Consider the following 12,445-nt stretch of genomic DNA (forward strand, 5'->3'; position numbering starts at 1 on the left):
GCGCTAGAGAACGAAAGGAAGCAAGAATAAAAGAGGGAGAGAAAATGAAAGAGAAAGAACAAAACAGAGAGGGGAGAGTACAATGGAAAGGAAGTGGGGTTGGGGGGGGCAGTGGGTAAAGAACGATAATTTAACGTCATTTTAATACCAATAAAAGTACAAAGGGAGAGGGGAGCCGAGGTCAGGAGCTTCACAGGAAGGCATCACACCACTCGCGGAGGCAAGTGTGACAATCGTTGCACTGCTTGGCATTGGCCTGGCATGTGTCCTTTAGCCACTCTTTAAAAAGATCTTCATTCTTCCTGAGGACCAGGTACTGTCCCAGCACCACGTATGCCTGCAGTGGGGAGAGGGCAGAATGCAGATAGAGATATCATTGTAACACAAGGTGGAACAAGAACGGGAAATTCCGCACCCCACTCCCTCCCCCCACCCACCCAACTTCTCCCCGGGAGCAGTGAGAACAGAAAGAGGCAGCCATTCTGGCCATCATTTCAGTGACCGTCTCTTTGGGCCCTAACCCTAGTGTCAGGAATAAGGGTGACGAACTTAGAGCATGGATCGGTACTTAGAACTACGATGTTGTGGCCGTTATGGAGACTTGGATAACCCAGAGGCAGGAATGGTTGTTGGATGTTCCGGGGTTTAGATGTTTCAAAAGAAATAGGGAGGGAGGTAAAAGAGGTGGGGGAGTGGCACTGCTAATCAGGGATGGTATCACAGCTGCAGAAAGGGAGGACGAGGAGGGTTTGTCTGCTGAGTCATTATGGGTGAAGTCAGAAACAGGAAAGGTGCAGTCACTTTATTTGGAGTTTTCTATAGACCCTCCAATAGCAACAGAGGCACTGAGGAACAGTCTGGGAGACAGATTGTGGAAAGGTGCAGAAGTAATAGGGTTGTTGTCATGGGCGACTTCAACTTCCTTAATATAGACTGGAATCTCCCAAGTGCAAATAGTTTGGATGGAGCAGATTTTGTCAGGCGTGTCCAGGAAGGATTTCTGACTCAATATGCAGATTGACCGACTAGAGGGGAGGCCATATTGGATTTGGTGCTTGGCAACGAACCAGGCCAGGTGTCAGATCTCTCGGTGGGAGAGCATTTCGGCGATAGTGATCACAACTCCCTGACCTTTACTATAGTCATGGAGAGGGATAGGAGCAGATGATATGTGAAAGCATTTAATTGGGGGAGGGGGAAATTACAATGCTATTAGCTAAGAACTGCGGAGCATAAATTGGCATCAGATGTTCTCAGGAAAATGCACAACAGAAATGTGGAGGTTCTTTAGGGAGCACTTGCTACAAGTACTGGATAGGTTTGTCCCACTGAGGCAAGAAAGGGATGGTAAGGTGAAGGAACCTTGAATGACAGGACATTTGGAACATCTAGTCAAGAGGAAGAAGGAAGCTTACTTAAGGCTGAGGAAGCAAGGATCAGACAGGGCTCTAGAGGTCTACAAGGTAGCCAGGAAGGAATTGAAGAATGGACTTATGAGAGCTAAAGGGCATATGAGAAAACCTGGGCAGGTAGGATCAAGGAAAACCCCAAGGCATTCTATGCCTATGTGAGGAACAAGAGGATGGCCAGCGTGAGGGTAGGGCCAATCAGGGATAGTGGAGGGAACTTGTGCGTGGAGTCAGAGAAGGGAGGGGAGGTCCTTAATGAATGCTTTGCTTCAGTATTCACCAGTGAGAGGGACCTTGACGTTTGTGAGGACAGCATGAAACCGGCAGATATGCTCGAACAGGTTGATGTTAAGAAGGAGGAAGTGCTAGAAATTTTGAAAAACATAAGTCCCCTGGGCCAGAGGGGATATACCCAAGGTTACTACAGGAAGTGAGGGAAGAGATTGCTGCCCCTTTAGCAATGATCTTTGCATCCTCACTGTCCACTGGAGTAATACCAGATGATTGGAGGGTGGCAAATGTCATTCCCTTGCTCAAGAAAGGGAATAGGGATAATCCTGGGAATTACAGACAGATCAGTCTTACTTCTGTGGTGGGCAAATTATTGGAGAGGATTCTGAGAGATAGTATTTATGATTATTTGGAAAAGCACAGTTCGATTAGAAATAGTCAGCATGGCTTTGTGAGGGGCAGGTCATGCCTCACAAGCCTTACTGAATTCTTTGAGGATGTGACAAAACACACAGATGAAGGCAGACCAGTGGATGTGGTGTATACGGATTTTAGCAAGGTATTTGATAAGGTTCTCCATGGTAGGCTCATTCAGAAAGTAAGGAGGCATGGGATTCAGGGAAATTTGTCTGTCTGGATACAGAATTGGCTGTCCAATAGAAGTCAGAGGGTGGTAGAAGATGGAAAATATTCAGCCTGGAGCTCGGTGACCAGTGGTGTTCCACAGGGATCTGTTCTGGGACCTCTGGTCTTAGTGATCTTTATAAATGACTTGGATGAGGAAGTGGAAGGGTGGGTTAGTAAGTTTGCCGATGACACAGAAGTTGGTGGAGTTATGGACAGCGTGGAGGGCTGTTGTAGGCTGCAACGGGACATTGACAGGACGCAGAGCTGGGCAAAGAAGTGGCAGATGGAATTCAACCCAGACAAGTGTGAAGTGATTCATTTTGGAAGGTTGAATTTGAATGCAGAATACAGGATTAATGGCAGGATTCTCGGCAATGTGGAGGAACAGAGGGATCTTGGGGTTTATGTCCATAGATCCTTCAAAGTTGCCACCCAAGTTGATAGGGTTGTAAAGAAGATGTACGGTGTGTTGGCTTTCATTGACAGGGGAATTGAGTTTAAGAGCCATGACGTCATGCTGCAGCTCTATAAAACTCTGGTTAGACCACACTTGGAATAGTGTGTTCAGTTCTGGTCACCTCATTATAGGAAGGATGTGGAAGCTTTAGAGAGGGTGCAGAGGAGATTTACCAGGATGGTGTCTGGACTGGAGGGCAGGTCTTATGAGGAAAGGTTGAGGGAGCTAGGACTTTTCTCACTGGAGCAAAGAAGGATGAGAGGTGACTTGATAGAGGTGTACAGGATGATGAGAGGCATAGATAGAGTGGATAGTGAGAGACTTTTTCCAAGGGCGGAAATGACTACTACAAGGGGGCATAATTTTAAGGTGATTGGAGGAAGGTATAGGGGAGATGTCAGAGGTAGGATCTTCACACAGAGAGTGGTGGGTGTGTGGAATGTGCTGCCAGCAGTGGTAGTGGAGTCAGATACTTTAGAGACTTTTAAGCAACTCTTGGATAGGCACATGGAGGATAGTAAAATGTAGGGTATGCAGGGTAGATTGATCTTAGTAGGATAATAGGTCGGCACAACATCGTGGGCCAAAGGGCCTGTACTGTGCTGTGCTGTACTGTTCTATGTTCTTTCTCTAGGCGGTTCCTGCCTCGGTCACCATTTTAGGTGGTCAGTGCCGGACACCACCCACCACCCACTATGGGGAAGGCGAAAACCCGCACCCCACAACTCTCCTCCCTAACCTTTACACTGGAGTCCCCAGCTTTACAGGTGTTACTGCTAATGGAAACATGATCTTCCTAACTGAAACCATCTCTGGTTAACTCCGTCCCTCCCCCAAGAATTTCATTCACCTCAAACACCTCTCCCCAGCCAACTTCTTTTGTCCCTTCAGAGCAAAATAACTTCAGCAGCCCTCTCCAGTGCTGTGACCAGAATTGTAGACAGCACTCGTGTAGGACAGCTGGTGCTTTTACAGAGCTCTAAACTCCCAGGCACTTTATACTAACTACGGATCTCAGTCACTACGGGAGAGTATCCTGCGTGTAGTTTTAGCCGTTGTGTCCCTCCTGTCTTGCTACCTTCAGGGATCTGCAGACTCGCACTCTGAGGTTCCCCTCTTTCAGTAGCCTCTGCAGCTGTATATGGAGCTAGTGAGGCCACACCTGAGTAACTGTGTACGGTTTTGGTCTCCTTACTTGTGAAAGGATGGACTGGCAATGGAAGGGGGTGCAGACGAGGTTCACTAGGTTAGTCCTGGAGTTGAGAGGGTTGGCTTATGAGAAGCCTGGGACTGTACTCATTGAAATTTATGTGGGTGAGGGGTGAGTGTTTCGGGGGGGGGGGTAGGGGGGAATCTTCTAGATACATGTAAAACCACAAAGGGAATAAATAAGATAGAAACAGGGGGGTTGTTTCCACTGGCGGTTCAGACTAGAACTAGGGGGACATAGCCTCGAAACAAGGGGGAGCAGATTTAGGACTGAGTTGAGGAGGAACTTCTTCACCCAAAGGGTTGTGAATCTGTGGAATTCCCTGCCCAGTGAGGCTACCTCGTTGAATGTTTTTAAGGCAAAGATAGATCTTTGAAGAGTACAGGGAATGAAGGGTTATGGTGAGCAGGCAGGGAAGTGGAGCTGAGTCCACGAAAAGATCAGCCATGATCGTACTGAATGGGGGAGCGGGCTGGAGGGATGAGATGGCCCACTCCTGCTCCTGGCTCTTACCTTATCAGTTGGTCTCTTCCCTTGTGTTAGTCTCTAGACATTGCTATGCAGGTTCAGCAAATGACTACAAAGGGGAGTGAAAATGCTACAAGGTGGGGGGAGGGGGCGTTGCTAAGCTACGCAGAGCCAGAGCGAGATATATCTGGAGTGCTGCATAAAACACTGGAGTTCTCCTTGAAGACAGAATGCAATGGAACTGGACGCAGTGGGATGATGGCAGCCTACTGACAATATCCCTGATCTAATAACCCAGAGGCCTAGGGTAACACTGTGGAGACAGATTCAAATTCCATCACATCAATGCGGAATTTAAATTCAATTAATAATTTGAGAATTCAAAGCCAATTTCACAGATTCTGACCCTGAAACCCAGCACCCTTTAGGGAGGGAAATCTGCCCATCCTTACCAGGTCTGGCCCACACGTGACTTCAGACACACAGCGACGGGGTTGACTCTTAACCGAGGGGAGACCTAGCGGTATTACCGCTGACCTGTTAATCCGGAGGCCCAGGTAATGCTTTGGGGACCCAGGTTTGAATCCCGCCACGGCAGATGGTGGAATTTGAATAGAATAAAAAAATTTGGAATTAGGAGTCTAACGATGATTGAGAATTAGTGGTTGATTGGCCGTTAATAAAAAAACATCCCTTTAGGGAGGGAAATCTGGCACCCTCACCTGGTCTGGTGACTCCAGACCCACAGCAATGTGGTGACAGGGCATTTCAAGACTAGGGGTATATTTTTAAGGTGACAGGAGAGAGAGAGATTTAAAAAAGTGAGGGGAAATTTTTTTTTTTAAAAACACAGATGGCAGTTCGCGAATGGAATGAACTGCCAGAGGAAGTGGTGAATGCGGGCACAATTACTTGGATAAGACACTTGGATAAGGAAATGAATAGGAAAAGGTTTGGATGGATATGGGCCAGGAGCAGGCAGGTAGGACTAGTTTTGTTTAGGATTACGGTCGGCACGGACTGGTTGGGCCGAAGGGTCTGTTTCCGTGCACTGTGACCATGACTCAAAGGCCCTCTGGGCAATTAGGGATGGGCAACAAATGCCCACATCCCATGAATAACTTTTTTACAAAAAAAAACTGCCCTCTGAAATGGCATGGCAAGCCAATCCCGTCCAAGGGCTGGGTAACAAATGCCAGTGACTTCCACATCCCATAAAAAGGCAAGGTCCATTCGCCCGATTCTGGTGAGCAAGGGCTTTGTCTTATGGAGGAGGGGGGTTCAGCTGACATTCATTTGGAAAAACGACAGACAACCTTATCGAAACATCTGAGGGGAGTTTTTAAAACAGGGCTGAGGCCGAGAGCATTGCTTCCCTGGTTGGTGGGGGAGCTCGCGAGAACTGGGACAGACAACTCAATAAAAGTTGCATTTATTAAAGTATGAGATATCGTTTTCACTCGCCACCCAGTGTTGTTAGCTTGCGGAATTTTCTTTCCCAGACAGTAGTGGAGGCAGGATCAGTGAAAAACTGGGGGTCAGACCACAACCAGAACGGAGAAGGTTCACTAGGATGATCTCAGGCGTGGAGGGAATGGCTTATGAGCTGAGGTTAAACAGGTTGGGACTCTACTCACTGGAGTTTAGCGGAATGAGACACAATCTCAACAAAATATAAAAGGATTCTTAAGGGGCTTAACAGGGTCAACGCTGAGGAGGATGTTTCCGTCATGGAGGAGTCTAAGACCCTAGACTGAGGGGAGGCGATGGCCTCGTGGTAATATCGCTGGACTGTTAATCCAGAGACCCAGATAATGTTCTGGGGACCTGGGATCAAGTCCTGCCATGACAGATGGTGGAATTTGAATTCAGTAAATATCTGGAATTAAGAGTCTAATGATGACCGTGAGTCCATTGTTGATTGTTGGAAAAACCCATCTGTTTCACTAATGCCCTTTAGGGAAGGAAACTGCCATCCTTACATGGTCTGGCCTACATGTGACTCCAGACCCACAGCAATGTGGCTGACTCTTAACTGCCCTCTGGGCAATAAATGCTGCCTAGCCAATGACACCCTCATTCCATGAATGAATAAAGGAAGAAAAGGGACCAGACTGTGCTGTCTCAGAATAAACGGGCACCGATTTAAGACTGAGGTGAGGAGGAGTTTCTTCTCTCAAAGGGTTGAGTGCCTTTGGAACACTTTGCGACAGAGAGCTGTGGGGGGCAGAGTCCTATTTAAGGCTGAGATGGATAGATTCTTGATCAGTCAGGGAATTGAATGGTAATGGGGGAGAAAGGCAGGAAAGTGGACCTGACTGGACAGGGGTGGGGGTGGTGATGGTGTGAGAACACCCTCCTCCTATTCCTTATAGCTACAATCTTACCAAATGGTAAGTGTAGCTGAGGGGATGGAATTGGGTTGGTGGATGAAGTGGGGTGGGATGGACATCTCTTCTGTATGTGTCTGTCGCTAGGCCCCAGCTGTGCCCAAAATCTAGCCCCGACACTTTGGGACAAAAGGAGGGAGATGTGTGAGGACGATCCTGGGCTATGGTTGCGTAGGACGAAGATTTAATCAAGATGCTCAAAATAATCAGGCGTTTCAACTGAGGAAATAAGAAGGGGCTGTTTTCCATTCCACAGAGTCAGTGTCATACAGCTCGGAAACAGACCCTTCGGCCCAACTAGTCCATGCTGTCCATTATCCCAAACTAAACTAGTCCCACCTACCTGCGCTTGGCCCATAACCCTCCAAACATTTCATATTCATGTACTTATCTTTAAATATAAACTATTAAATATGATTTCATTTAAATACAAGCTGGCCTAGTTGGGAGGTTTAGGGAAGGAATTCCAGGAAGCTGAGGAAGAATCATACAGCACGGTAACAGACTCTTCGTTCCAACCAGAACATAAACTAGTCCCACCTGCCTGCTCCTGGCCTGTATCCGTCCAAACCTTTCCCTATTCCTGTACTTATCCAAATGTCTTTTAAACGCTGTAAATGTACCCGCATCTATCACTTCCTCTGGAAGTTCATTCCACACACGAACCCCTGTGCCCCTCATGCCTTCTTTAAAATCTTTCTCCTCTCACCTTAAAAAATATGCCCCCGAGCCTCGAAAGACCCCACCCGAGGGAAAAGACACCTACCATTCTCCTTATCTATACCCCTCATGACTTTGTAAACCTCTATAAAGGTTACCCCTCAATACTCCTACCTCCAGTGAAAAAGATCCAGCCTCTCCTTATGACTCAAACCCTCCATTCCCAGCAGCATCCTGGTAGATCTCTTCTGAACCCCCTCCAGCTCAATAATAACAGAGGGCGACAAATTGAACAGAACCGGCTAAAAGGAACCAGGAAGTTTGATACGATCTGGAGTGCAGTGCTGGTGGAATCCAAGTCAACAGAAACTCCCAAAACTGGATGTAAAGGAGGACTGTGTGAAAGTGTTGTGGGTCTAACAAAAGCTGAAATGAACAACTTATTCAGAACAGGGAGGCTGGATCGAGTGATCCTCCTCTGGTGCTGGGAGTTTCAACACTGGTGCTTTCGATTAGTCCACATGCCAGCATTCAGCAGGTACGCCAGCTTCCAGTGTGCGGACCGAGATCAGAAGCGCGCGCGTGTTTCAGGAAGCAGACACAACCCTTAGATTCACTGCCTCGACTCCGGTCCTTGGTCAGGGACAGGAAGGTGTGACTACCAGCGAAGCAGGTACAGGGATCCAGGAGGCTATGCTGAAAGCAGCCTCAGCCCTTCAGCCAGTCTAACAGGTTTGAGATTCTTGCTCCGTGTGGGGGAAGAGTAGGAAAGTAGGAGTAACCTTCCTGTGGTACAGGAAGCCATTGAAGAGAGGGGAGAAAAGAGAAACGTAGTTGTAATGGGAGATAGTGTAGTCAGGGGAATGGACGCTGTTCTCGGTGGCTAGTATCAAAAGTCCTGAAGGCTGTATTGCCTGCCTGGTGCCTGGAGTCAGGATATCTCATCTGGGCTGCAGAGGAACTTGGAATGGGAGGGGAAAGATCCAGTTGTCGCAGTCCATGTAGGGACCGACGATATTGGTAGAAAGAGGCTTTACTGAGGGAATATGAGCAGTTAGGGATTAAATTGGAAAGCAGAACCAAAAAAAAAACTGATGACTACCTGAGCCACAACGAAATTGGCACAGGGTCAACAAGATTAAAACAAGTGGCTCAAGGATGGTGTGGGAGAAATGGGTACAGACGCGTGGGATACTGGCGTCAGTCCTGGGGAAAGAGGGAGCTGTTCCAATGGGACAGGCTCCACCTGAAGCATGCTGGGACCAGAGTCCTGGCGAATCGCATAACTACTGCTGGAGACATGGGGTTAAACTAAATGGTTGGTGTTTGCGGGTAGGCAGTGGAATTCAGTTGTTTGAAAAATTATGGAAAGAGTTGCAGCTGGCACCCAGCAGAAGTCATTAGTTTCCACAACAAGTAACACGTCAAAGAGTATGGAAATGGTCAGGAATTTAATTTCGGGCACAGCAGATAAAGGGACAACTAATGGGGGGGCGGTGGTGGACAGTCAATGCACCACTGAGGGAGTTGTACTTAAATTGAAATTGGCAGGCATGATGCTGGGGATATCACAGAGACATGTCTCCAACAGGATCAGGCCTGGGAACTAAATACCCAAGGATATGTGTCCTATCAAAAGGACAGGCAGCTGGGTAGAGGGGCAGGACCACCTATGTTAGTAAGAAATGAAATTAAATTGATAGCAAGAAGCGGTGGCACAGTGGTTAACACTGCTGCCTCAGTGCCAGGGTTCAATCCCAACATTGGGTGACCGTGCGTTTGCACATTCTCCCTGTGTCTGTGTGGGTTTCCTCCGGGTGCTCCAGTTTCCTCCCACAGTGCAAAGATATGCAGGTTAGGTGGATTAGCCATGGGAAATACAGAGTTACAGGGGGTAGGGGAGTGGGTCTGGGTGGGATGCTCTTTGAAGGGTCGCTGTGCCCCCAGTGGGCCGAATGACCTGCTTCCACACTGTAGAGATTCTGTCATGAGAGAGTCAGGAGGTGTAGACTCTGTGTGGGTAGAATTGAGGAACCACAATTACAACATTTAAAAAGACACGTGGACAGCTACATGGATAGGAAAGGCTTAGAGGGATACGGGCCAAACGGGACTAGTTCAGGTTAGGAAACCTGGTTGGCATGGACGAGTTGGGCCTGTTTCCATGCTCTGTGACAGATCGTGTTGAAGAAGCGAGAAGGATACTGAAGGACTTTGAAGGCTTTTGGCACACTGGCCTTCATCAGTCAGGGCATCGAGTATAGAAGTTGGGAAGTTATGTTGCAGTTGTTCAAGACGTTGGTGAGGCCACACTTAGAGTACTGTGTTCAGTTTCGGTCACTTTGCTGTAGGAAGGATGTTATTAAACTGGAAAGAGTGCAGAAGAAATTTACAAAGATGGTGCCAGGACTCAAGGGTTTGAGTTATAGGGAGAGGTTGGACAAGCTAGGACTTTTTTCTTTAGCGCGTAGGAAATGGAGGGGGTAATCTTGTAGAAGTGTAGAAGATCATGAGAGGCATGGATAGGGTGAATGCACTCAGTCTCTTTCCCAAGATTGGAAATCAAGGACTGGAGGGCATCAGTGTAAGGTAAGAGGGGAAAGAATACATGGGAACCTGAGGGGCAACTTTTTTTACACAGAGGGTGGTACGCGTATGGAATGAGCCGCGAGCGGAAGTGGTTGAGGGGTACATTAACAACATTTAAAAGGCATTTGGGCGAATACACGGAAAGGAAAGGTTTAGAAGGATATGGGCTAAGTGCAGGGAAATAGGGTTAGACATTTTGGTTAGCATGGACCAGTTTGGGCCAAAGGGCCTATCTCCGTGCTGTAGGACTCTACGACTAGCACAGGCTAGGAGAGTGGACAAAGAAGTGGCAGATGGAATATAATGTGGGAAAGTGTGAGGTTATGTACTTTGGTAGGAAGAATAGAGGTGCAAACTATTTTATAAATGGGGTAAGGCTTCAGAAATCAGAAGCACAAAGGGACTTAGAAGTCCTAGTTCAAGACCCTCGAGGTTAATGCTGAGGTTCAGTTTGCAATTAGGAAGGCAAATGCAACGTTAGCATTCATTTCAAGAGGGCTAGAATACAAGAGCAGGGATGCACTGCTGAGGCTGTACAAGGCACTGATCAGTTTGCATTTGGAATTTTATGAGCAGTTTTGGGCCCTGTATCTAAGGAAGGATGTGCTGGCCGTGGAGAGGGTCCAGAGGAGGTTTACAAGAATGATCCCAGGGATGAAGGCCTTGTCATACGAGAAGTAGTTGAGGACTCTGGGTCCGTGCTCGATGGAGTTTAGAAGGATGCAGGGGGAGGCGGTGAAGGAATCTGATTGAAACATACAGTAAAACAAGGGGCCTGGAGAGAGTGGGCGTGAAGAGGATGTTTCCATTAGGAGACTAGGACCCAAGGGCACAGCCTCAGAGTGAAGGAACGACCCTTTAGAATCGAGCCGAGAAGGAATTCCTTCAGTCGGAGTGAGGTGAATCTGTGGACCTCATCACTGCAGGTGGTTTCAGAGGCCATGACATCAAGCATATTGAAGGCAGAGATATATAAGTTCTCGACTGGTAAGATTATCAAGGGATACAGGAAGAAAGCAGGAGGATGGGTCTAAAAACATATCCGCCATGATGGAAAGGCACAGCAGACTCGATAGGCGAATAGCCTAATCCCGCTCCCTTGTGAGTGGCCTCAAACTGAGGTCTACCAAGTTATACGGCACCATTTCCCACCTACTACTTGTACCACTGACCTGAGGGCTCGCATGGCCTTTTATTTTCATTCATGGGATGTGGGTATTGCTGGCCAGGGTCAGTGGTCATTACTGTGCATCTGGAGTCACATGTAGGCCACACAAGCTGAGAATGGCAGTTTCCTTCCCTAAAAGGCATTAGTGAGCCAGATGGGTTTTTCCTGAGAATGCTCATCATTAGACTCTTAGTTCCAGATTTTGCTTTTAAAAATTGAATCTAGATGTGAACCTGGGCTCCCAGTACATTAACCGAGTCTCTGGATTAATAGTCAAACGATAATACCAGTAGGCCATCGCCTCCCTCTGCTGTCAATTTTCCACTTACCCTGTCGAATCCCTGGTCCTCCAGTCGCCTTCCGAGGACCTCCCCGATTCCCGCTAGGCACCGGACGGACTTTTCCCCCATGGGCTCAGCCACAAAATCTCGGTGTTTCTGTGAAGTGGTCATCCTGCTGTGTTTTCAATGCTGGGAGACAAAGAACACGCATAAAATCAATACCTCCAAAAGGTTCAAAATTTAAGCAACTTCAATACGTAGGTCGCAGGCTCTGAGACTCCCTTTCAGAAGTGACTCGTATCTTTAACAGCCTTAAGTACGTGGCACAGTTAAATCCAGCAGTTTGTGGGCTGATTTTACGCGCAAACCCACTCAGAGGTCAGGCTACTAACTGCAAAGCTTCATCTGATGGACAGCTTTTGAGTGTGGCACCATTGTGCCAGTAAGTTTCTCTCTCTCTCTGTGTCACCTGACTTCAGAAACTCGAGGAAGAAAACCAGCAGCAGATTGGAAATCCCCAACTGCTTCAGGAATGCGTTTCCTGCCCACAATGGCTCAGAGACTAAATTCATAAAACAAACACACCCAGTGTGTGAAAACGAAAGTCACCAAAAGGAAAGCAAATCCCAAGGACGGCTCAGGGGGTAGGGAAAGCTGTGAACAGAGGAAGCATACCCAGTGGAAAACCCCTCCAAATGTTCTGCACTCAACTCTCCTCCAACAGGTACAACCTCATCTCACCTCTCCCTCCCATGCATCCACAACCCACCCACCCAGTTATCTTCTCCCCCTGCAGCATCCTCTCTTCCATCGCTCTGCCCTTTCCTCACCCCATCACCCCCTCTCACCCACTATGACTGCCCGTGTCCACTGCCCTGCCCCACACCTTCTCCTCCTCTTCTGATCGCTCCCTGTTCCCCGCCATTCCATCCCCCTATCCCTCCCCTCCACTCCA

General features: G+C 47.9%; 1 protein-coding gene across 1 annotated transcript in view; it reads right to left on the reverse strand.

Annotated features, from left to right (window-relative positions):
* The window catches only part of LOC125487641 (barrier-to-autointegration factor B-like), a 12,489-nt gene extending 785 nt beyond the window's left edge, over positions 1 to 11,704 (reverse strand). The window contains exons 1-2 of the mRNA XM_048619561.1: positions 11,539 to 11,704; positions 1 to 337 (exon numbers count right to left, since the gene is read on the reverse strand). The exon at positions 1 to 337 is cut by the window's left edge and continues 785 nt beyond it. Of these exons, the coding sequence (XP_048475518.1) occupies positions 191 to 337; positions 11,539 to 11,661 (270 nt within the window). The 5' untranslated portion in view covers positions 11,662 to 11,704 and the 3' untranslated portion in view covers positions 1 to 190. The remainder of the gene's footprint in view (positions 338 to 11,538) is intronic.
* Positions 11,705 to 12,445: the final 741 nt, after the last annotated feature.

The sequence above is a fragment of the Rhincodon typus genome, chromosome 43 (genome assembly GCF_021869965.1).
Source record: "Rhincodon typus isolate 14 chromosome 43, sRhiTyp1.1, whole genome shotgun sequence".
Classification (NCBI taxonomy): domain Eukaryota; kingdom Metazoa; phylum Chordata; class Chondrichthyes; order Orectolobiformes; family Rhincodontidae; genus Rhincodon; species Rhincodon typus.